General features: G+C 41.0%; 1 protein-coding gene across 2 annotated transcripts in view; it reads left to right on the plus strand.

Moving 5' to 3' along the window:
- Positions 1-27,184, plus strand: part of myo3b (myosin IIIB) — a 266,663-nt gene that overhangs the window by 176,971 nt on the left and 62,508 nt on the right. For both annotated transcript variants that reach the window (XM_057851974.1, XM_057851973.1), the window contains 3 exons: positions 4,025-4,125; positions 4,507-4,553; positions 4,898-5,037. In XM_057851974.1, the coding sequence (XP_057707957.1) occupies positions 4,025-4,125; positions 4,507-4,553; positions 4,898-5,006 (257 nt within the window). In that variant the 3' untranslated portion in view covers positions 5,007-5,037. The remainder of the gene's footprint in view (positions 1-4,024; positions 4,126-4,506; positions 4,554-4,897; positions 5,038-27,184) is intronic.

The following is a 27,184-nucleotide window of genomic DNA, read 5'->3' on the forward strand; positions in this document are numbered from 1 at the left end:
CAGAATACTTATAGAGGTAAAAAGAACCCTAAAGTGTCTGCTAAAGACTTACAGAAATCACTGGCACAGTCCAATATCTCTGTGCACACATCATCTATATGTAAAACTCTGGCCAAGAACGGTGTTCATTGGAGGACTCCACGGAGGAAGCCCCTGCTGTCTAAAAAAACGCATTGTTGCTCGTTTAATGTTCGCGAAAAGGCACTTGGAAACTCCACAGAAGTTTGGGCAAAATATTTTGTGGACTGATGAAACCAAAGTTGAATTGTTTGGGAGTAACACACTACGTCATGTGTGGAGGAAAAATTAAACTCTATATACAATGTTGTAAGATTAGTCACCAATTTGTAAGGGCATATGTCACTATTTGTAAGATTGCCAACGGCCTCGGGTTGACAGGTATAGTAGAATTTTAAATCAATGGCAATATTTTATGTGTTTTTAATAACATATTTTAGTAAAAGAGAACAATTGTGGCTCATTAGAGCCTACAAGTCTTTAAGTCCGAGGTTCCCTTTAAACAAATTACAAGATTTCTTGTCAAATCCAATGTGTTGAACATGTTTTGAAAGTAACGGGTGATCCACCGTGTCAAGTGCTTTTCAAAGATCAATAAAAAGAGCAGCACAGGCAAGCTAATTATATTATGTATGATAGGTAACACTTTACAATAAGGGTCCCTTAATTAACATTAGTTAATGCATTTTTAGACAATAACTAATGTTTAAGTAACATTACAATAATTAATATAATTTCTTATCTAACATTTATTGATATATTAATTAACATGAGTTAATGCATTAGTTAATGCATAACCAGATAAGCATAACCAGATAGTAACTAATGGTTTGGTAAAATTAAAAATATATAGGCTTATATAGGGTTAGGGTTTTGGGTTTAGGGTCAGGGTTTATTAATTTAGCATTTATAATTTCTTAGTTGAGGAATATGTGTGCTACACTTTACAATAAGGGTCCAAAAAGCATTCCAAAAAATATTCAGTAATGGTTAATCAAGGTTAAGTAATACTTATGAGGTACGTTCACGTGAAATAATACCATACTTAAGGTTAGGTTAAAAGCACCCAAGGACTCACAGAGCAATGCTTCTCATTTTAAATTAACAATCAATTACTAGTACCAGTATACATTAATAACTAATCATTCATGCACTAATGTATATGTGAATTAATGTTAAGTAATGTATTATATATATTGTATATTATAACCTAACCTTAAGTATTGTATTATTTCACGTGAACGTACCGCATAAGTATTACTTAACCTTAATTAACCATTACTGAATGTTTTTTGGAGCCTTATTGTAAAGTGTAGCACGCGTATTCCTTAACTAAGAAATTATAAAAGCTTAAATTAACAGACCTTAACCCTAAACCCTAAACCCTAACCCTATATACCTTTTTTTTTTTTTTTTTCACCAAACTTATTAGTTACTGTCTGGTTATGCATTAACTAATGCATCAACTCATGTTAATTCATATATTAATAAATGTTAGATAAGCAATTATATCATTTATTGTAATGTTACTTAAACATGAGTTATTGTCTTAAAATGCATTAAGTAATGCATTAACTCATGTTAATGAACATATTAATAAATGTTACATAAGGGATTAAATGAATTATTGTCATGTTACTTAAAGCAGTAATGTGAAGTAAGGTTGGCCAACAATGCTTTTGAATAATATCAATGGCTAAACAGTTATAAGCATATTTTCGTTATTTTTTTTAACGCAACCCTTCCAGATTCTTTGTTTAACCCATAGCAACACCCTTGACAACGAAAATGCTTTTCTTCGGCAATCTTCGAAAATCTTCGGAAATTACGTCACACCTAGAAGTGCGAGGGACGTCCGCCATAGAACAGTATTGTTTGTTGCATTACTTCTTGGTAAGATGCCACGGCGGTGTGTGGCGATGTTTTTTTCTCACTCAAACGAAAAGTTGTATGAGTGGCCAAAGGATAGCAGGGCACGTAAATGGACATCTTTTGTTCGCACAAAGCGAATGAATTTATCGCCATCATCGAGTAGTGTTCTCTGCTGCAAACACTTCGAAGATGCCTGCTTCCTTAACCGGTCTGCTTATGATCAAGGATTTGCCAAAAAGTAAGTGTGATTTTTGGATAGATGACTGATGACTTCGTCAAAGCAGAGCTGCCAACTGTTGTGGAATGAACAGTATAAGCTAGCGAGGTTAGCCGAAAGTTAACTCGTGGCAATCCCCGACCATAGTTGTTGTTGCGTTCGCTAGGTTAAGCGTGTTTAAATTGTGCGTCATCTACGATCTTGTCCGAAAGGGTTAATCCACTGTCAATCGGGAAAGGGTTGTGGATGTGCACATAAGCGGGTCGGCGTCGCGGTAATTCACGGTCACGTTGCATGCAGTAAGAGACACACACCGCCGGTGAGTTTGTCCACATTAATTTGTATTTGTATTATGTATTTCCACCTTCATGCTTCAAGCATTGCATTGCATTTGTACGGTTCGGCGTTTCTTTCACGGTGATCGCTTAATAGCCTTCTAGTTTGTGTTTCGCGAGAGCCGCTGACAGGTGAGCGTGTTGGCATTGAGTCAATCTTGCAGCGAATCAGCAAGCGGCTCAGGTCAAGCAGTGAATCATGGGAAATGTAGTCTCTGGACAACACTGAAGTGGTGCTTTGTAATCTGTTCGCTTGTGTGAAAAAAACTACATTTCCTCACGCCATTAGACGCCACTTCCTGCCGAGAGCTGTGCCGAGCTATGTTCTTACTATTAGCTCCATGTGTTAGCACATCGTGTGTTCGATACATTTGTAAACAAAAAGCTCATAACAAGACACTATGCATGATCCGTTTAAGAGACGCTGGAGTAGTAGGAGGTGAGGAGGAGATCAGCGAGAAGCAAAACTTCACGGTCGAACGTGGCGGCAGTCCGCTATTATTTTGTTTTCTTATTATTGCCACAATAAAGTGGAGAAAGCCATCAACGACTCATCTCCTTCTTTCCCCCCAACGTTTTTATATTATTATTTTATATGCACGAGAGCTGCCGGATCTGCCAAAATGAACATGAAGTCTGATTTTTTTTTTTTTTTTTTAACAATGTCATCAGATAGACCAAAACATAAAATTATGTGCAAATGCCTGCATCTTCAAATTATGAAAATAATAACAGCCTATATTTTACCAATCTTGTAATCTCAATGGGTCTTGTGTCCAATCCATGTCAGGTAGTCTAGGCACATTGTTTGTATCCTGATTAGCGTCTGGCTAATACATGTTAGGTCCAACATAAAATTCCAAGCTCCTCTTCTTCCTCCAACTCTTCAAAAACTTGGATCTCCTCCCTTGCGCTCGATCTATCGCTTATATCGCTGTTTGAATCATTGTTTGAAGGGCGTTGTATGGCGGCCGTGTGTATGGAGCTGCCATCGGTGTTCCCGGTGTGACGTATCACTTCCGGGTTCGTCCCCTTTCAGGCTCGAACTTCGGAAACGCGATTATTTTGTCAAATATACAACATATAAATTTTTTTTTCATGCTTTATTTGTTGGACAATGTTTAACTCCTTTTATTTTGACCCTATCTGGGATGTTATGAAATTACTTCACATTACTGCTTTAAACATTAGTTATTGTCTAAAAATGCATTGTAATGTTAATTAAGGGACCCTTATTGTAAAGTGTTACCGTATGATATAGCTATAGCATTGACATTTGACAATGTCATTTATGACATTGCAGTGCAGGCCTATAACCAGACTGATTAGGAATTAAAATATTTTTAGCTGACAAAAATGTTTTTGATTAGTATCCAGTCTTTCTAATATTTTAGCCAGGCAAAGTAGTTTCGAAATGGGCCAATATTTATTCAATACAAGTATAATTGAAGTCAATATGAAACTGCTCGTGGTTTCCCCCTGCGGTCGTCACACTTAGGTTTTTTTTTTTTTTTTTTTCCTGTTGTTGTTTCGTTTCGGTAATGCTGAATTGGACCCCCGCCCTGCTCTTGGTGTGTTGCAGGTCCAGTGACGAAGCTCCAGCAGAGGACCCCTCGCCGGCGGGGCCAGCAGCCCAAGCTGCTTAACAGCCCCGAAGACAGCCTGTACTATAACCAGCTGCATGTGAGTTCAAAGTGGCCATAAAGGCCTTTGTCTGACTTTGCTCGTGCATGATAATACAATTAAAGCTACCTGTGCCAGAGCCTGGAGCCCCACCCCCTGATGTCTCCGCGCCTCTTGTCTTGAACATGTGCTTATGCTCTTTATCTGTTGCTTTCATGTCAGGATGTCTGCCTTCACGGTGAATAATTGATGCGGTTTATCAAAGCTGAGCAAGATGCATGCTTCATCACACTCACTTGAGCCCTTTGATCAAGAAAAAAATTATGCTGTGACTTCTGATATTATCAGCATCTGCTCGCATTCAACACAAAATCACTTTGAATTAAAAATTAATGACTCTCGGCTCATCTTTTGACTGTGTGCTCTTGGCCCTTTCCTCAGAGAACTCTGGATTACCAGGGGAGCAAGAGGAAGCCCAGAAAACTTGGGTAAATAACTGCTTTCCTCCTCGCTGGAAACAGAGCAGGCCCTTTGTGGAATGGGAGAATCTACAAATGGAGTTGTTGTCTTGTAATGTAAATGGAGCGACTGAAATAACAAGCTCGGTTTGAGCGTCGGCGCTACCCTGCGTCATTAGAGAGATACATCTTACGGCTTTGTCAGCATGCTAATTTTAATTGTTGAAGGTCTGACTTGAATTTGTTCTATAAATGACACAGCGGCTCACGTCGCAATGATTAATAACACGCCTGAATATCTTTCATTGGCCGGTTAGTTTTCTCCCCCTTCAACGCGATCTAACGGGAATCCCAACCTGTCGTCTTCTTCGCAGCCAAATCAAAGTGCTGGACGGAGAAGATGAATACTACAAATTACTGTCATTGGTGGAGTCCATCCCCGAAGAAGAGTACGAAAGCCCGGCCCCCGCCTGCCCGTTCTAGCCAGAGATGAGCCTTAACAACTTGTCAGCCGGTAAGACAGACACTCCAAAGAACGTCCTCCTTGTTGGGTGCGCGGCGCACAAACGCCGCCTTCGGTTGTTAATCCTCTCTGATCGCAGAGGGTCTACAGGGACGACTGGCTTATGGATCACTTTTAGATGATGATGTCATATTTCAGGGCGGTAAACCACCACAAATGCTTTACCGAGAGCTGATATTATCGAAGCAATAAGACAGCGGGCCACTGTCATGATTACAGTAAATATCTGTGTAAAACACACAATCAGACTGTATATATAACAGTGATGTGAAAAACAGCAGGTAAGGCGACAACTGGGTGTCATAAGAGAACTAACAGGCTGATTATACAGTGGCACCTTCAAGATACACATTTCAATTGTTACCAAGATTGTAATGAAGAACGACAAATAAGGAATGAAGATCTGACTTCTTCTACTTATACTACCACTGTACATGACTCAGTAAGATTCTGTAATAGTAGTAATTTATGTAAAGTAAAAATACCAAGGGAAATGAAGCCAGGTATTCTAATACCTACTACTAGTACTGGAGATTGCCACTAGAGGCTGGCCTGAAAACAGCAATCCCACATTCATTTCTATTATGAAACGGCTGATTTCACCAACCGAATACAGTGATCCCTCGTTTTTTCGCGGTTAAAGGGGACCAGAACCTGCCCCCCCAAAACCTACTGCCTTGTTATACAAGAATCAAGTTCAGTGATCCCTCGCTACTTCGCGCTTCAAGCTTCGTGCCCTCAGTCCATCGAGGATTTTTTTCAATTAAAAAAAAAATAAAAAATACAGATGAGCTGTCCCGAGCCGATCGCGTACGTTCACTAACGACAACGGTAAACATGGCCGCTGTCATAGTGGCAATTAGAGGTGTGCCATTTAAGGCACCCCGCTATTCGATTCGATTACGATTCAGGGTGCTACTATTCGATCATTGAACGATGATCACGGTACTGACGATGATCACAATTATCACGATTATTGATGCATCATACATTATTAATTACCGTATTGGCCTGAATATAAGACGGTGTTTTTTGCATTGAAATAAAATTGAAAAAGAGGGAGTCGTCTTATATTCGCGGTCTAGACATTATACCCATTCAGGATGCTAGATGGCGCCAGATATCATTGAAGCAATGTTCTGTCATGACAGATCTCAGCTACTCTCCCCATTCACGACGCTAGATGGCGCCAGATATCATTGAAGCAATGTTCTGTCATGACAGATCTCAGTTACTCTCGTTTAACCAGTTTGCATTATTTTATTGCAATGTTTTTCCTTATTCAGATTTGTTTCAAGACTACAGTTACAGTTAGACTTCACTTTGATGGTTAATGCAGTTATTGCAATTTTTTTGTTTTATCACAATAGATTGGTTTATTTACATTTCAAAAACCAGAAGCCATTCATTTACGAATGTGATTGCACTTTAGTTTACATATTTAAATGTTCAGATATTAAGATTTGAATGACGCAAAATAACATGCTTTTTCTCTCAAATATATTGTTATAATCATTTGTTTCGGATGTGCTGTAATTATATAATGTATAAAAATTAATGTGGTGTTCAAAAAGTCTTTTTTCAAACTTGAGTCTTGAAAAAGAGGGGGTTGTCTTATAATTAGGGCCGTCTTATATTCGGGCCAATACGGTAATAAAGTAGCCAAACAAATTTATGTCCATTATTTATTTAAAATATCCTAATGTTTCAACAGGCACGATAGAAACATGCCCATACAACTAAAAGCTGCCCTTAACCTGCTTTTTTTTTTTTTTTTTTTTTTTTTTTACAAGAAAGTGCAAAACCATGAACCATTTCAAAGGCAGTCCTTATTTCTCAACATGCCTATACAACACACAGCTGACCTTAAGCTGCTCTTTTTCACATGAAGGTGCAAAAACTTTAGCTGTTTCAGAGGCAGTACTTATTTCTCTCAACAATACAGTAACATTTACACTACATTCCACATTTTCTGGAAACAAAGTGCCTTTAGAAATAAGACTTCTTTGAACCAATATACTTTGTTTTCACAGATTTCTGTACTATTTCGCATGTTTGCAGCATTACCACTGTACTTGATCCAGGTTTTACACGTTCTGCATCTGGAGTAACTTTTGTATACCATCATACAAAGCACAAATCGACATGGAAATACACGTTAGCGAATTCACTTATGAGCATAGCGCTCGGCGCTAACCAGTAACATCTCAAAAACAACAACAATAAAGGCTAAACAGTAACAACAGAACAAGAGTGAGCGTGTACTCACCTCTTATAGACGCACACAGGATTTAACACACTAGGGACCAGGGGTCGCATTAACCGAATATTTTCCGTCGTTGACCGATTTTTTAAAACGGTGACGGAAAAAACTGAAGTCCACCTCTCATTTTGACAGGTTGCAATTCACACCCCAGACCACAGGGTGGCGAGTGAGCATATTAATTAGCAATTGTCTCTCTTGATGCATGACATCGTTGGCCTTACTCTGAAAAATGTCAAGGCAACTGAGTGTCCGAAGTTTCTTCAAAAAGCCCCAAAACGACGATGGTGTTGATAAAAGAGGTGAAAAAACAGGGACTGCACAAGCGGGCACGCAATTCAAGTCCATGCGCACCAGGAGGAAGGTGTAAGACTCCGTTCAGGCCACAGCAGGTGAAATGTTAATTTCATTGTTCCATAATGTAGCCTACCTACTGGGGCCACAGTCAGCTGTTTTTGTCACTGCGGAGAATAAGTTACATATTCATCTGCTTGATGTGTGATGGCACGGTATGGATTCTCTGTTAAGCTTGTTCGGACAGAATATTAATTTAAAATGAATGAAAACCAAATACTATTGAATATGTTGAAGCGGTATGCAATGTTAAGAGTCTTGTTAGCTCGAATTGCTGTGTCCAGCCGCTGTAGCTCTGCTGCTCTCTGTGAACTCTCTATTCAAGCCGGAACACGCGCGGCTCTTAAGTGTCTCTGTCACGCGACTGTGTCGTAGCCGCTAACGCGCTCGGCCAAATGGACACACAAGTACGGAAGGTGAATTATGCCAAACAAAGGGTCACCACAATGTCATTATCATCATTTTAAAAATTTAAGTGACTGCTAAAAACAGATTATGACCGGATTTTTATGACCCTGTCAGTCAAAATGACAGACAACGAGAAAGTCTAGTGCAACCTCTGCTAGGGACATTTTCCAATTAACACGACTTGAACCTACTGCTGGACAACTGAAAGGCAAGGAGCAACGAACTATCTCTCTTCCCCTTTCGCTCTAAAAAATAACTTGCGCACAGAAGAGGACCCAAAGCGCGACCACCGGCTCCCTGTCTGTCTCATACACAAATTTATTTTCAAGTCTTTTGAACAGGAGTAAATCTCTTGCTGAGTAACTTCCACTGCATCCATCCCAACCTATTGCGTCCCTTAAGATGTCCGGGCGGCAGACGTGTCTTGAATTTCGTTCCGCTAGCAGCGGCTGTCATTTAAGCCTGAGTTATGCTATTGTGCTTCGGTGATTGCGAAGCGATTACAGCGTCAATGAGCATACGATAGTTCTGCGGCGTTGCTCTGTAATTCACCGCCAAGCCACTAGAGCCTTTTTTGCACCACGGACCGGTGTGATTTGGGTCTGTTTTTTCTCGGACCGGTGTTGTCAAATTTTGCACCCTTATAAAATTTTGCTCCCAAAGCTTTTGTGGCGGTGAAAAAAGCCCTCTTTTGTATTCAGTTGGACTCTCAATGTTATCCAATGGTGCTAAAAAACTATTTACATCATAACAGAGTCGTTAAGTGAGAGAGCTGCGTGCAGTTGTTGTGTGCAGCTAACATGGCAAACGTAAGTTAATATTCGTTTCTTTGAAGAAAGTTTGTAGTGTGTACTTTGGAATCGCTGCATTCACAGTCATTTTTAATGTTACGCGCATGCAAAATTTGTCAGAACACCGGCAACGTGCGGCAGAAAAATACAGCAAATATGAAATAACATTTGTTTTTAGCCCCGCCGTGTTAAGTGCAGGGAAAATACAACTCACCCGCTGAATTAGTGGCTGAATCTACCGAGAGGGGAGAGTGAGAGAAGCCCGCTTCACAAAGATACGATGTTGGAAATTGTAGCACAGTTTTCAGTGTTCTCCTAGCGATGTCAGAATATGCCGAAATGACTTTAATCCAGAACCTCGGAAGAATTGCTGTCTCAAATGTACGTTTAAGGTCGCCATGATTTGCGATCTCTACAAGCCGATATTCCTGTTGCACAGACATGCTCGAATCACTCGGTTTATTCACATGCGAGTCACAAATCCACTCCTTCGCAGTTCGTGGGTCTTTAGTGATTTGGAAGAAGCATACAGTAGATTTTGTTTTCTTCGAGGTTGTTTGCTCATCTTCTGGCTCGTCAGGTTCCCTTTACCCCGTAAAAAAAATCTGTGCAAAGACGTCCGTTTTTCAGTCATTCTAGTTTGGGGCTAATTGTTTCTGGGATCAAATGTGATGGGCGGGGACCTACGTCATACGTTACTATCAAGGCCAAGCGCAAAACAAGATGTACTGCCAACAGTCCAATCAATGCATTTCTATGACGACCTCCTATCCTATAGTTGTATATCTAGAGTAGACAGGGATATTGGTGTATTAAGCGGCACAGGCCAAAGTCAATCGGCCAGAATGCAGTCGTTAATAAATTATTTATTATTTCTGCGTGGCCCGGTACCAAATGCGCCACGGTCGTTGGGGACCCCTGCACTACAGGGGTTTGGCGTTGTGTTTGTAGGGTTTTGGGGGTCTCTTGATGAGTTACACTGCTATGCTAAAATGCTAACAGGGATAAAACATTTGAATGTGGATCTTCAGCTCATCAACATTGAACAACAAATGTTGATCATACAAATGTTGAGGCACAGGCGACTCAGAAGACAGTTTCGGAGGCGGTCTGTTGATGCCGTCACATTACGAATTTTAACCGGGTGGGCAAAGACTTGTGGACAGCCCGATTTTTTGCCGTGTTCTACAACCAGCCAGTGGGAAGTCATAGCAGATTTCTGGCGGCTATGGAACCTCCCAAACTGCGTTGTAAGCCTTGATGGTAGACACGTTATCATAAAAGCACCGAGGCACTCTCAATCGGTGATGATGTATCAAGTGTGTGAACTGTCTAGTTGAAAATTAAACATTTTTTGACACCAAACCTGTGCTTTATTCTTCAAATACTTGAAGTATGACATGGAAATAAGTCACAGACTCACAGTAAACATATGTACACAATAAATGATGAAGTGCACCAACCAAAAACACGACATAAAGTGATAAAAAGCTGGCAGTTTCGTGTGGCCATTCGATTCCGAACACACACATACTTTTCTCGGCTCTTCTTCCATTTTTTTATTCAATCGCTGGCTGACCTCCAGCCCCTTATTTTCATTAATCTCCTCCCACGAATTGCTTGCCATTTGGCAATCGTCATAATGTCTTGATGAGACAATGTAGAAGTTGTTGTACTTGCTCTTCGTTGATACTCTCGTCGACTTGGTCCATTTTTGCGTGTAGCAAAATAATATTTGACAATGGCGGTGATTTCGCGCTGAACCAGAAACAACAGTCTGAGCGGACCAGTTACAGTCTATTTCCACCACGTCACATGTGTTGACGCGAAGCAAAGTAAGAAAATTATGAAGGAACAAGAGAGGCTAGGGCAGAGGGTCGTAAATCGGGTCTTCCTTGACGGCGCAGGTCTGCCGCGGAAGCATAACTCGGACTTAAGTTATTAGACAAAATCGTAGTTTTTGAACATTTATGAATTGTAATCGAATCGTCACATGTTGAATCTGAATTAATCTAATAATCAATGTAATGGCACCCCGCTATGGGCATTATGCCCAGTGGAAAGCTTGGAGTAAATGGAGTTCGGCTTCTGAAGTTAGCATAAAATCCTAAATTTGTTGTAGCAACATAAAGCTAAAAAAAATCAATCATTTGGCAGCTCGGAATTCTGTGTGGCCTCTAAGGGGCCTGGTTTGCGGGCGTAAAGTGGGCCTGGTTAAGTGAGGAGAAGGTCAAGCAGAAAGTTAAGATGAGCCGCGGAACTGTAATATAGTGTTAAAATATCTCTGCCAACCACTTGACCGGTTGTCTGGAGGGGCCCGCAAAAAAAATTCCGCTTAAACCCCCACCCTCACATACACGCACCCACACATTGATCGTCTTGAGGGGCCACCGAAATTGTGGAGCAGCCCGCAAAAAATGTTTCCACTAGCAACCCCCTTGCCTGGCACGGCCAGACTGTTCTCCCTGTATTTTTCAAACACTGAGAGAAAAGTCTGGGACCCAGCCCATGAACGGCCTCTCGAACAGGTACAAAATCAATCGACAAATCAGATTAGTTTATTTGCGTGACGTGTTCTTAAAGAGCAACGTCACTCTTGCGCGTCGAAAGTCGTCTCCACAACAACACAAATGGTGAACAGGAGAGCCGACAATATGTTCCAATCCACGGTAAAATCAGTTTTAAATGACCAAAAACACATCGACACGAGTCATTGACAACAGTCTGTCTCGCGCTAGCCATGTTGAATAAACTCCGCTCTCCTCGTATGTTTACTTCCGCGCGCAAGTCCCTCGTCCTGCCCTCGTCGTTTTACTAACGTCACGTCTGCCCGTCGCTGATGGGTTCACTCCGCTGTCTGTTTGCTGTAGCTTGCTCAGCCCTGGAAATTGTATCCGCTGAATGGTGGCCAGACTCAATAGCTGGAACAGCGGTGAGTCTGGTGTACCAGGCAAGCAACCCCCACCCCCTGTTGGACGGTCCACTCTGTGGGAGCTGTTTATGCTCATCACACCCGAGCCCTGTTCACATTTGTCCCGCCACTGTGTGTTACTCAAAAGTCAAGGTAAAGCCCGACTCTTGTCACAGCTGGCTCTTATTGCCGCTCACTCTAGGCTGCCAAGTTGAGATCATGGAAATTTCCCTCCAAAAAACTGGATAATGCAAACTGTGATTTACAATTGTGACATCACAGTTTACTTGCTTTAAAGACAAATAATGTACAATATGTCCCATTATATCTTTGTGGGTTTTTCCCATGATTGGAATGATATCGCAAAATAGGCATACTGTATATTAGAGGCCTGGTCTTTTCCGGCATTCTTGTATTCCTTTTTTTTGGGGGGGGGGGGGGGGGCATTGTTTTGTGATGTTTGTATGGTGTACACTATGTTTATGAAAAGTTTCAGATTAATTTTGAAGTACTTCGATAGCTGCAGCTGTGGTCTGAAAGTACTCCATTACTATTTATTTGATGTCAAATTGCACACAGCTCTGCTCCCCTTTAGTGTCACAATTTATTAATATAAATTCTAACATGATTCAATCAAGCAATAAAAAAGTTCAATCCATTTAAAAAAAAAAAAAAAACATGAATCTTTTTTTTCTTTGTTTTCTGTGAACGTTGCATCGCGAGGCCTTGAACTCACGGGTGTTAAAAGCACTATATTGCCTGTCTTAACACAGATCCAAAGACAAATCCTTTCCAAGCCCAAAACTCTCAGCACACTTTTTCCCCCCTTCTCCTGACTGAGATATTTCAGTAGTCAGGAGATACTTTCTCACCAACGGACAGAACCCAAACTCAATGTGAATTCCTCCTTAAAAACTGGAATGTGTGTGTCATAAATTTAGGTCCGGCGAGTTGATTTGTGGAGCTTTTTTTCACTCTCTTTCAATTTGCATATCATTTACTGTATCTCTCTTTGTTGACACCCGAGGGCCTGAGAGGAGATTTTGATCTTAATAGGAAGAGTAGGGTGGTATGACTGAGGATCTGATCTTGCTTATATTCAGAGGGGAAAACATTAGAGCTCTTCCTCGATTGCGAGGCCGTCTTCACTTAGCTTGGGTTTAGAGTGGCCTGAGGTGATCACCCAATAACACTTTTCACAACTGTGGAGGTCAGACACAGACGCATTGCCTTTAAAAATCTCTTCTTTTTCCACCTTCAAGCAGCAGTACTGGCATAGAAATACTTTCTTTTCTTTTTTCAAAAGCTTTTTGACAAATAGCAAAGGAAGACGTTTAGCATTTTGGTGATTTAACAGGGCCTTGAACATATTAATGGCTTGACTTACGTGATTTTGACTATACGACGTCTAGTCCGCCATTTTGACTCCAGTCTTTTTTTTTTTTTCTTTCTTTGTTTTAAATAATGTTTACCCACCAGAGTGGGCACTAAGAAATCTTGAGGGCGCACCCCCAATGCATGATATTTTTTACCCTCTGCATTTCTCTGGGCTTGGGACCAGCGCAAGTAGGACACTGGCTTGTGTCCCATTGAGGCTGCATTAATTTTTGGGGGGTTTATTTGTTTTTTTTTGTTTAGTTGTTGTTGGTTTTTTTTCATTCATCTATCTACTTATTCTCGCAGTCAGCATGATGTCACAATGACGTCATCTCGCATAGCAACGTGTCACCATTTTGAGATGGGGGCACGCTCAGGTAAACATCCGTAGACAAACGTTGCCTGAAATTCATATATTTCAGCTGTGTTTTGCGTCTTTTTTTCATAAAAACGTCTTAAACATGGCTTATTATTATCACGAGTCACTGCTGACAGACGCGAGGAGGCGATACAACTTAAAATTAGCGTGTATTGGCCTGCAAATCTGCCCATACAAAGTCCCAGCAGATAGCTGGATAAACAATCCAAAGGAATTGCCTGAAGTGGAGTTCGGAAACATCTACAACTACCTCATAACGTCACCCAGTAAGTTGGCCTATATCAATTATGTGGAATATGTACTGTGTGGAACTAAGAAAACTGGTAGGATATACAGAGTGATTATTCCTGCCATAACCGGTAATTCGCCTCCAAGCGTTATTTAGCCGTGAACACGTCACGGCAAAATAACCGTGACCGTATTTAGCCGTGAACACGTCACGGCAAAATAACCAATTGCCACCAGGCCAATAATATACTGATTGACCGATCAGAACAGTTCACGGCAAAAGAAAAATAACGTTTTGCGAGTTGTCGGTTACGGTAATAATAACCACTGCCTAGTCTATTGAATCCTAGCAGCTAATTGAGGCAAAAAAATCGATTAAAGTTTACTCACCAGTAATAAAATGTCAGCTGCAAACGTAAATGTGCCTGGGTTTAGGTTCCCACTGGCGAGAATGGTCTACGGAACCGTCTTCTTTTACTGTTCCTTGATTGGTTGCTTTCAGCCATTTGCTTGTCCTTTTCTTCTCACGAGGAAGAATGAAGAAGTTCAAATGCGGCTCCGAACTCTTCCTTGTGTTACAACCCGCAACACAGCAACTTTTAGTCATTCCAACGGAAGAAAAAGACCGCAAATAAGACAATAGTTCAACGCGTTTGTACTACAATGCACGACAGAGCAACTGCTTGTGACTCATGTTTTGGCCCCATTTCAATATGGCGACGCTTTGTTGTGGCTGGTGACGTCATTTATTCCCGGATGTCCGACTGCGAGAATGTGTCTGGAGGAGAGAGAGGAAGCGCGCGGATAACAAACGAGGTTGGAAAAACAGCTTGTTTTGGTGATTGCTTGTTCGGCGTGGTTGCGCCCAACAGTAACCGGTAATCCTGCAATAAAAAAGTAGGTGAGACCAACTCTCCGTGCGTTCTCTATATCCAGTGCGACGCTACAATAGATATTCCCGACATTTTGATTGGGTGGGCACGACTCACGTCTGGGTGGGTAACTTCATATTGTAGAAGTACCATTGTGGTTCTGTTCAATAAATACAATAAATAAATAGAAATGTATATTATTTAATGGTGGCTGACTGGTTAGTATGTCTGCTTCACAGTTCTGAGGTGCAAGGAACTTCCTGTCTGGAGTTCTTGTTCTTCCCGTGTCTTGCTGAGTTTTCTCAGGGTACTTCGGTTTCCTTGATCCCACACCTCGAAAGTATGCATGGTAGGCTGATTGCACATTCCAAATCTCGAAAAAACTAAATACATGCTATTTGGCAGGAAAGGTCTGAAGGAGCACTTAAACATACAAATGAACAATGTTATGATACAAAGAGTACGGCAGCACAAAGTCTTAGGTGTAGTACTAGAGGACTTACTAACATGGAAGGCCCATGTGGAGCGGCTGCGCAATAAGCTTGCTCGGAGCATTTCCATTCTCTTTAGAGCCCAAAATATGCTAGATGAGAGGGCTCTCCAAACTCTGTACAGCGCACTTGTCTTGCCGCACCTCAGTTACTGTTTGGAAATTTGGGGGGACACACACACTATTCACCTTTATCCTCTTTTTATCCTTAAAAAAAAAAAGCAATTCAGATCATTCACAACGCACCGTTCAGACCACACACAAATGAGCTCTACATCAAATCCAAGCTATCAAAATTTTATGACTTGATTAACTTCAAAACTGTTCAAATGATGTACAAGGCCCACGCAAACTGTCTCCCGCCTAACCTACAAGCTCGATTCCAACTGATTGGATCAAATTACGACCTAAGAGGAATCAGATTGTTTAGGACAACCTTAAAATCTTTCTCGATTACGAACATTGGGGCTCGCCTATGGAATACATGTGATGCAGCGCTTACGAGTATAGAATCATTTAGTTACTTTAAAAAGATGTACAAGGAAACCATTCTAAATCGCTACTCGAACCTAAATGACACACAACTCCACTGGCACACACACATCCACAACTAAATGTTCCCACAACAAAAAGACAACAAAAGGATGATTGAATGTCAGTGACAGAGACTAAGACATAAACATTGTACGCCCTAAAGATATGCCCTACAGCAAACTTAGATCACTAATCTGCAAGTGCAACGTGCGCGCGGTGTGCTTTTAACGTTCGCTGAAATGGCGCTGCTTGACTGGTCACTAAGCTCATTAGACAGAATTGTCTCTACAATGCGACCTACACCAAACCAACGGCCATGTCCGGCCAACACTTTCACCTCTGGATATGTGGAGGATGCCTGGGGAAAATGGAGGCCCATATGCTTAACGTCTCTCCAGATTGAGGACGTCGAAGACCTCTTTATCTTCGGCTCACTGATGGTGCTCGCCCTCCCGCTGCTTATTGGTGCCCTCTGGATACACCGATTCTCGGTGAGAATGATGCGGCAACACAAAGAGGCAATGGAGATTGCTCGTAACATTGGCAACGAATTGTCCCAGGTGAGGAAGGAACAAGCAGTGTTAAGTGATGCCGCTGCTCAAATGGTCACAAAAATCATTACGGAGATCCGTGATCAAGAAAGGCTCGCTCGCGGAAACCGGGCAAGGGCGGATGACGACTAATCTTCCGGAGCGGATGACAGCGGACGTGGGCCTCCATGACACCCCTGGCCATTCCTCCCTACACTAACTTGAAAATCAACCTATCCAATGAACCTACTCTAATTGACAATATTGCATATAAAAGCTCATGTAATGTAATGTATGCAACTCTACCATGCTAGACTGTGCGTCCCGGGCAGTAGGGGGACAGGTATTGATAAGCATATGCTTTTTCCCGTCTTCCTTTGTCTGTCATCGGTCTTTTCGGGCAAATTATTCCATATTTTGTGACTGTCAATGATTCTCTTTCTTTGGCCAAATTATACCACATTTTGTAACTGTCAATGATACCGATGATGATGACAATAAACATTTCATTCATTCATTCATTCAATTCAATCCCTATTCAAATTGTCCTGAGGGACGAGTGTGTATGTGAATGTTTGTTTGTCTCTTTGCGCCTTGTGATTGGCTGGCAATCAATTCAGGTTGTACCACGTCTACTGACCCTTGTGAGGATAAGTGGCTCACAAGATAAATGTATTTATTTATCACTTATTCATGTTCTATAATAACTAGGGGTGCACATATTTTTTTTTGCCCAGGTTCTCAGAGGAGGACCTGGCGATGTGACTTGGTCCTCATTGAGCTTGAGAGCCGACCCCCCTGATGCGAAAAAATTATGACAAGCTTTACTTAGGCTACGTTCATACTACAGGTCTTAATGCACGAATCCGATTTTTTGTCATATCTGGTTTTCTGGCGTGCCCGTTCAGACTGCCTTTGTCCATTGAGACCATTCAAGTATTACGCATGCGCACTAATTCGCAGTCCGACACGCGCTGAACAAGACGACCCGCATGCGCAGAAGCATCAAAACAAATGACACACGTCATCCGTCATTCCAGGGATATCATATTTTGCTTTTCAAAAGGAGGACACAAATAACAGACATAAATAATCCCCGTTTAGGCTGATATTCAATTATATGGATCGATAGCATGCACGCACGGTCCGTGCACGTCACACACACATACAGGCAGTTTGCCCCGACCTCGGCCGTGTGGGCAATGTTGAAATATTGCTTACTTGGAGCAGAGAGAAAAATGAGCATTCTCAGGCTTATCCTCAACCCATTTTTATTTTTTTATGACTGTTGTCAAGCCCAGCCCTTCCCCAAAAGCCATGTTCACTGCAAGCTAGGCGCTAATAACGCACAGCGGCACGGCTACGGTAAGCGTCTCTCTCGCTATTTGATGACGTAATTGCTGCATGAAATCCGATTTGGGAGAGTGGACAGTACAGACCGCCGCGACAGTCTGGAAAAATGTGGCCCAGATCGGATTTAAACCACATACGAAAGTGACCCAGATCGGATTTGAAATGGTCCAGTTCTATGCAACTTGTCACGTTCAGACCGTCAAGTTAATGCCTCACTCGAGTCGGAAAAACACGAAAAAATCGGATTCGTGCATTAAGACCTGTAGTATGAACGTAGCCTTAGAGCCAATTACCTTTAATTCATTATATAAACAATTAACGCTTGATTAACATCAACTGGCACAACAAAATTGCCATTACTTTGAAGTGAAAAGTAAAGAAATAAACATAAAAGCACTAATTCAAAATAAAAGGCTCCCACATTAACTCCAAGCCTTTGTAAAAGTGGGATGTCCTCCTCATAAGAGCTCATTGAACGTGCATGTTTAGCTTTGTGAAATGCGAGCAAAAACACATTTGTCAGTTCATGGCGCTTTTCTTCAATGACTTTTTTCCACCACTTGTCCAAAGGGCGAGTGGGGTGCTGTCTTGACATCGATAGTTTTCTTAATTGCCACATGCTGGTTTTTTTCGTGCTTTTCAAAGTTTGGATGGCTAAAATTCTTTGACCCTACATAAAATGCGCTGCTCTTATTAACGACATTGGGATTCTCACGGCAAATGTTGCACCACATTTCCATGCGAGCAGCATTTGCTTCTAGCCATGGTACCTCCTGCCGCCACTTTTCAGCAAAAGTCCTTTTTTCCGGTAGCTCCGGTGACGTCTCTGTCGTCCGTCTGTCTTTTGACGGGGGTGGGGAACACGGAAGTAATTACTCATGGGGCCTGCCTCTTTGACATTTCGAGAAGTGATTTTCTCGTGTCCGCCGCAAATACAGTGGTCAGCCATCGGTACGCAAAAGCGTATGGAAACCGTTGAGGCCCAGCGCATTTGTCTACCTCCAGTACGCATGCGCGCATGCGGACCACTTATGTGCACCCCTGATAATGACCTTTTTATACATTGTATTCATATTTACATTTTTTCGTTAAATAAAAAAATTCAAAATTATATAAATGTATTTATTTAGATTATTTCTGCTCGTCCTATTGAAATAAATCCAAGTGGAAACACTCTCATGTACATACTTAACTCTTTGGCTCCCAACATAATCATTCACTTCCAGCCCTCTTTGTTCAATTGAATTGGATGTCTTACCGTCAATGGCAGCCAATGAGTTCATAGTTCTTGTTTTGAGTTCCAGTCTTGGGAGACTGCAATTAACTTGCCTGAATAATAACACATGGGTCTTCTTCAATATATGGTCGCATTTTTTTTTTTAAAGGGGGGAAAATGAAAATCAAAGCGCAATAGTCCAGACCACTGGCAGTGTTCTTATGTGGTGTCATAGTTAGTGGAGAAGCTTTTCACCTCCGGTCGTAGTCAGCGCGCCTGCAATAATTACTCCCTCGCTGGGATAGTTACTTCCTCTGAAGAGCAGCATGAAATAGGTCACCCCAGCACCCTGTAGTGCTTCTTAAAAGTACACTCAATCAATTAAGTGTGATCATGCTCCCCTGATTAATTTTGGCCCTGTTCTACCATGGAGAGAATTTCAAATAGGCCCACTGGTTCTGAATAACAAAGTTGGACCGTGGTGACAAATGAACATTATGGTAGCATATGAGAGGAACTGAGCAGAGACGCAAAAAGACAAATGGAAGAACATTTTGTCATGGATTTTTTGCAAGATGATGGTGAGCTCGAAGCGCTGACACTCTTTAAAGGACGAGTGTAATACACCAATTTTTAAGGCTGAAACAACTAATCGATAAAATTGATTAATAAATCAGTTGCCAACGAATTTGCTAATCGATTTCAGCCGGCAGCTATGAGCACTCCCGTTTTTGTCCTTGTTTATGTGTAATGTGAGGCTTTGCGAGTGCGCCAGTGATTAGAACGAGAGAGAGAGAAAGAGTTCACTGCTACACTTAGGTTAGGTTGCTGAATCAATAATATTACGAAGTGTTGAGAGTTAGACCTTCTTTTGTGTTGTTAGATCCAGTGTGCCTCCGTTAGAAGAGCGTAAATGAATGTTTGTATTCTTTGTTGGAGCACTAAGCGAGTTAGCGAATATGCTAATCAGTGTCTTAAGTGCCTGTTTGTATTGTGTTTTGGAGAAGCATATTAGCACTTGAATTATTGTTAGATAGTAAAGTTGTTTCTTCGTATAAAAAAACCAGACACATAAACACATTCATGCAACAGCTTAAGCCTGAGTTATGCTTCTGCGTTGTGGTGACGGAGTAACGACGACAGCGTCAATGAGCATTTGATAGTTATGCGGTAAGGGAACGCGTTGCTCTGTAATTCACGGCCTAGCCCCCAGATGGGTGTGGCGCTGTGTTTGTACCGTTTTGGGGGACTCTTGTCGACTTCCTCTAGTTTTCTTCGGGTTACACAACAATGCCAACGGGAATGGAACGCTTGAATGTAGATCTTCAACTCATCAACATTGAACAACAAATGTTGATAATACAAATGTTGAGGCGCAGGCGACGCAAAAGACGGTTGCGGAGGTGGTTTATTCGAATGTTATTGCTGCACAGAGACTGGCAGTCACATTACAAATTCTAGCATCGAGAGGAGAAGCCGGCAAGCTGCGTTCTCCAGCGTTTTGTCCGATTACTTGCCGTGTCCTACAACCAGCCAGTGGGAAGCCATAGTAGATTTCTGGCGGTTATGGAACTTTCCAGACTGCGTTGGAAGCCTTGATGGTAAACACGTTATCATAAAATCACCGCGGCACTCTCAGGCAGTGATGATGTATGTATAGTGTGTGAACTGTCTGTTGTTGAAAATTAAACATCAAAACAACACTTTTGACACCAAACCTGCTTTATTCTTCATATACTTGAAGTGTAAAATGTAAATAAGTCCCAAACTCACAGCAAACATATGTACACAATAAATGATTTATTTCGAGCCATAATAACAAAATACAAATACGGGTGGAAAATAAAACAACAACAACGATATAACAGTAATGATTATCATAACAAAATTAATAACAAATGGGGACATATGTTGCTCGAAAAGGAGTGGTAATGGTAAATGGTGTTACACTTGTGTAGCGCCTTTCCACCTTTTTAAGGCCCTCAAAGCGCTTAACACTGTCTCCTCATCTACCTACTGGTGACGCATCACCAGGAGCAACGTGGGGTTCAGTATCTTGCTCAAGAAGCCGAGCTAATTTTTGGGTCCCACCCCCAATTCACTCTTAAAAATTCCATGAGAATAGTCACTTCCCAATATAACAACTATACTAATAATGATTATACCAATGATAATATAAGATTAGAGAGGCCTGTACCTGTCAACATGGGTAAACCTCAACCATGAGAGAAGGAATGTGGAAAAAAACAGAAAATCACATTGTGTGATTTTTAAAGAATTTATTTCCAAATTAGAGTAGAAAATAAGTATTTGGTCACCTACAAACAAGCAAGGTTTCTGGCTGTCAAAGAGGTCTAACTTCTTCTAACGAGGTCTAACGAGGCTCCGCTCATTACCTGTATTAATGGCACCTGTTTTAACTCATTATCGGTATAAAAGACACCTGTCCACAATCTCAGTCAGTCACACTTCAAACTCCACTATGGCCAAGACCAAAGAGCTGTCGAAGGACACCAGAGACAAAATTGCAGACCTGCACCAGGCTGGGAAGACTGAATCTGCAATAGGTAAAACGCTTGGTGTAAAGAAATAAACTGTGGGAGCATTTTGTAAGACCCGCAACCCAACTCAACGGCAGCGAACGGCTAAGTTGCACGGCTGGGGCGCCGGCGGAAGACGACCGAAATGATGCCAGGCGGCGGACGACCGAGCAGAACGACCGGCACCACTAGTGCACCGGACGATGCCTTTGAGTCCGTGCTGCTCGTGAGCAGAGCCCGCAGAGACTCAAAAAAAATCATCTTTATGAGACAGGCGGCGATGAGGGAAAAGTTTAACCGGCTGTCGCAGCCGGAACAGCGTCATCTTTCAATTAGTTATGTGTATTAAAAAAAATTGTTACTTTGCTATCAAAAGCTCTATTTGTCTTGCTTTTTATCTTATTTTGTAAAAGGAAAACATTATTCAGATGTTTGGGATGTAACTAAAGCAAAAAATAGCAGTGTTAAAGTCAAAGTTATGTTTGAAATGTATGCTTTCACAAAAAGCTCAATTTCTCCGTTTTTTCATCAGGAATTGGAAAATTGTTCAAACTAAGCTATTTTCTAATGCTGATTTCTAATGAATGGAAAAAGATATGAACTAACTTTTTTTCTGCTGACAGAAGAGAGTCTAATCTTTCTTTTGGTGGGTTCCATGTTTATATAGTAATAAATTATAATTTTCTGTGGGCCTTGCAAAATCAGTCAAAATCCAGTAAAACGGCCGGGTGTGAAGGGCCTTGCTCCGGTGAAAATGGCTGGGAGTGAATGAGTTAATGATATACATCAGACAGCATAGGATTGAAATATAGGAGAAAATGTATGCAAGAGGAATCCACCATTTGGTACTCAGTTGCAATTTTTTAACTTCAGTTTTTGCTCCCTCTAGCAGCTGAGCTGGAAGAACCAAGGCATTTGTACTTGTTTTAATTAGGTTGTATCTCGTCAGAAATTTCTCCTTCTGCATTAAATGTATTGACATCTAGCATGTAAGAGAGCGTTATTCTAATGCGATTCACATTACTGCTCGTGCTATTCCTTACATTTTAGCTATTTCCTCTACAATTTCCCCCCCCCTGAAATCTCACATGCAACAGAGCCCCCACTTTCAACCAAAGTTTTCAACAAGCTCTCCGGAAATCGCTTGAGCTGCAGCCTTAACAAATGATGAAAAGCTTTTATTTTGTGAAGAAGCATACTTACCTTTTCACCTAATAGTGATGTCTCACTTCAAAGCGAGGACGCGATTAGGCCGACATTGTCCCGTCTCGATATCCTCTCAGTTCAAAGGGAGAGTTTGAATACCGCCGTTTCATGTGAAGCCTTTTCAAACACTGTTTTAATGCCGTTTACCTGCTTTTGATATCCAGATGAGCCCGATTTTCATCACACTGGTTTGTTACGTGTCATTGTTCTCGCAAACTGCACTGAAGAATGAACCTTTCTTGCGACAATGTACGTTGGACCATTGAAGTGTTTTCTCTTTTACCTCAAGTACAATTTGGTCGACCTCGCTTTTTCTCCTCAGCTAAAACTTCAATGTGTAACAGGGCTGTTTGGAACACTCTCAAACTTGAACTTCTGTCTTTTTTTTCCAAGTCTAAATCTGATAATACCTATAATGAACATCTCAAAATGCGTGCCGTGATCCTTCGTTTTTCGCGGTTAATGGGGACCAAAACCCGCCGCGATAAGTGAAAAACCTCAAAGTAGCGGGGTTTTTTTTGTGTGTGTGTGTGCATATATTCCACCATCAGTTGACAACAGAACTCCCACAGACTTTGCGCCACGCCTTCCCGTAGGGGGCCGACCCATCGAATGTTGAGGTGGCTTTCACTATTCACTGTGATAAACTCAAACACGCTGCATTCTAACGCCAAATTTAGGTGGAAATAGGACGAAGGTTTTACTGCATACAAGCAGGCAGGAGTGTCTCAAGAGTGATTTGGTCGAGGATTCTAGGTAATTATTACATTTTTCACACCATGCATGCACTTTGAAACGTTGTGAATACAAAGAAATGAATGGAAAAAAATAGCCTAACTTTAGCTTGAAATGTTTACGTAAAATGCATGATAACTGCCCGTTTTTAACCAAGAGTCTAGGCTGAGTCAAGATTTTGAGCCCGAATTTCGGGTCGGGCCCAAAATGTCAAATATTTACGTTCGGGTCGGGCCGGGCAGACTTCTTTCTCGCTAACTTTTTAAAAAATAAATATATATTCGTATATTTATACTTAAACGATGTATGGATGTTAAACTAAGGAATAATTGTCATAAAACAAATAATTTGGATAAAATAGAGAAGGCGCTGTACATGCCTGCGCACGTGAACGCCGTGGCCCCGCCCTCTATTTAATCTTCCCCTCCCCTCCTGCGCTGGTGCCCTCCGGAATTCCGCATCCTGGTATTTCCTTTTCGATATGAAGCAGCAAGGAGTGAAAAACAAACTAAAGACGAGGGAATTGAAAAGATAAACATGCACTGCTATATGAGTGGGGTATGGAAAGGCTTCAAACTGATTGTTGAAGATGCTGTACAGAAACCTGTGTTGGCTTCGCTGAATGTAAACGAATGTGCCGCTTTGCTCTCATACAAGAAATATATTTAACAAACTTTTCTAGCGTTATTTCGTTGTATAAATGCATTTATAATGATCATACAAATATGTAGACTATTTAAACATTGAGAAGACTTGCTTTTTTTTCTGCCAGGTTGAAGAGATTAAAATAAATGTCAAAACCACTATCCACCTGATGCAACAGACACACAAATATAAAATATATCAATGTTTATTGAATATCCATCTTACAGTCTTGTTTAATGAAAGCGCGGGCTGGGTCAGGCTGGATTTTTTTAGGCCCGATCTCACCTCTATTTTACGTTCATATCGACAGACATTCCGCAATTTTAGCATTTATTTGCAAGAATTTTCTACTTAAAAAGCTCTTTGTATTAAACAATACTGTAACTTTGGCTTGAAATATTTACGTAAAATGAATTATAACTGCCCGTTTTTTTGCTTTTCACAAAGAATCTAGACCAGGATTCACTAAATCTGGACCTCGGTGCCACTTTTCCTGTCATGTTTTCCATGTCTCCCTCCTCCAACACACCTGAATCAAAATAATCAGGATCATTATCAGGCTTCTGGAGAGGTTGCTGATGACATAATCATTTGATTCGGGTGTGTTAGGGGAGAGAGACGTGGAAAACACGACAGGAAAAGTGGCACCGAGGTCCGGATTTAGTGAACCCTGATGTAGACTGTTTTACATTCATATCCATAGAAATTCCGCAATTTAAGCATTTATTTGCAAGAATTTTCAACTTAAAAAGCTCTTTGTTTCGTGACGGCCGACATGTTGGATCAAACAATACCTTAACTTTGGCTTGTAATATTTACGTAAAATGAACGATAACTGACCGTTTTTTGCCTTAAACCAATAATCTAGACTGTTTTACGTTCATATCTATAGAAATTCCACGATTTAAGCATTTATTTGCGAGAATTTTCTACTTAAAACGCGCTTTGTTTTGTGATGGCAGCCATGTTGGAATTTGTATCGCTACACGATAGCGAAATTCAACCTAAATAAGTTGTGATTGTATATAGAAAAATGCAAATTTTGCTTTTGTTGAGTAAAATTATGATGATTCTGCATGCCCTCCTCAAGTATTAAGTTTCTGATGTGAAAACTGAATGATTTATGAGCTGCTGAAAACTTTGACTAAATGAAAAAAATTGCTATTTTGAGCAAAAATGTATATATGTTGAATATTGCTATTGATCCTGAAAAGATAGGTGATTATCTCTGGATTTGTTCATCTAGCGTAAAATTGGGAAAAAAAAGTTTTGTTATACTTAAATAAAAAATATGTTATCAGGATTTTATTAAGGAACGACAAAATGTTTAATGTCGCTGCTCATGGAGACCCATATATGCCTAAGGGAGGTGTCTGTTTTGGTTTTAGGTCTATAGCGGCTTTGGTTTCGAAAATAGTTGAATTTTAAGTTTTTGAAAATAGGCCCCATACGGATCGGCCCCAAGCCCCGTGTCCCGTCAACTGATAGAGAAGTCTACGATTTGTGTTGAATGTATTAATTCAGCTTTAGCATTTGAAAGAGATACATATATGTTTTCCACTTTTTTCCTCAAAGTATAGTTAAAGGGTATGTAGTGCCCTGGGAAAATTTTAATATTCCATCATTTATCCATAAACGCATGCCTTTTGTATTCATATCATGCCACTTCGTGTAATTACACACAAGAAAATGAGAGAAATTTGGCTCGATTGTCAAGCTAAAACGACCGGCACCCGAGATCTGGCAGATTGTGTGCGTGACGTCACGACAAGTGAAGAGAGTGCCACTGGCCACTAGGGGGGCAGCGCCTGTCTGCATCAATATATTTCCTTCTGGTGAGGGGAGAATTAGGGGTGTTTTGAGCTGTTTATGCTGATGCATTGTGTTCATCCTGCACATATTCCAGGTTCCCTCATGAAGAAACACCCCTCGTTGTCAATAAAAGAGAATTCAGAATTGACAGTGAGGGGTGTTTCTTCAACAAGAAAAAGGCTCAGTGCTTTAATACTGAATGGCGGCGATGATGGCAGACAATTTCTTTTCTAGTTTCAGCGACGAATCCGACGTAGAAGGACGTAACGAATGTTCATCTAATGGTGACGAGGAGAGTTACGAAGATTTAATCGGTGTTTTAGGTTACCAACCGCTACATACCCTTTAAAACAACAGCTTATATACTTTATATTTTATATATATATATATATATATATATATATATATATATATAATATATGTGTATATATAATATATGTGTATATATATATATGTTTTTAAGCACTTTAAATGAAACAATTGTTTTAAACATGTTACTGTCCCACCGAATAATTAAAAAAAAAAAAAAGTTGAAAAATGCTTGTTGTTATTAAATGCTTCATTGAGTGAGTCCACTTAATTCCGATCACTCTGGTCACTTACACACAATGAATTGCCACAGCAACTGTTTAACAAGTTTAACGATGATTGACGCATGCAACGCTTTGACGTAAGCGTCTCTGACAAGATCAAACCTTAACCGTCTGTAAAACATCAATTACTTTAATAAGCAATTTCTGTGCAATTCCTGACTAAGAAAAGCGGCCGGAGCGAGAGTGAGAGACAACGTTATCGGATCGGGACAGCAAAATACTCCATTTAATTTTTTTTTTTTTTAATTTGAAAAAAATCTGCGATGGACTGAGTGCGCGAAGTTGGAAGCGCGAAGTAGCGAGGGATCACTGTATCGTTTTTTATTTTAAGTCATTCATGCTTACTGAAAGCCTTGCTCTTTCTCCCTTGTAGTTCCAAGCGAAAGAACTGACAAACATGGGCGTCAGCCTGTTGCATTAATGAAGAAAGTGTCAGAACGGGGCGGGGAGAAAGTGCGTAAAGAGGCATCGAAGAACAACCCCATAAAAGAAGCTGTTGAGTGCATCAAAGGTCCGCTAATGACAAAAGATGCCACTCGGGTTACACCGGCTTTTGTTTTAAGCTTCCTCACACCTGCGGTTGGTCAAAGGGCTTCCAAGCGCTGTTTTGTTGTTAACATTAGCACACATATTAAAAACAAGAAAGAAAGAAAAAGCGCTTGGAGGCCATATCTTGCTCCTTCTCAATCTGAGCGGGAACTACATTTCACCCTGAATGACAACTCTTCTTTCATTTGTAAACAAGGCCTCCATTCATTGAACTCTTAACAGTGGTTCTTAAACTTTTACACCATGGGAGTAAGAAATAATAAGTCGTGTACCACTTGTGGTGCCGTACTCGTCCTCCACTTTAAGAACCTTCGCTCTCGCAGTAAAAGCTGCTCTCTTGTATGCCATGAAA

This window comes from Corythoichthys intestinalis, chromosome 12 (genome assembly GCF_030265065.1).
Source record: "Corythoichthys intestinalis isolate RoL2023-P3 chromosome 12, ASM3026506v1, whole genome shotgun sequence".
NCBI lineage: Eukaryota > Metazoa > Chordata > Actinopteri > Syngnathiformes > Syngnathidae > Corythoichthys > Corythoichthys intestinalis.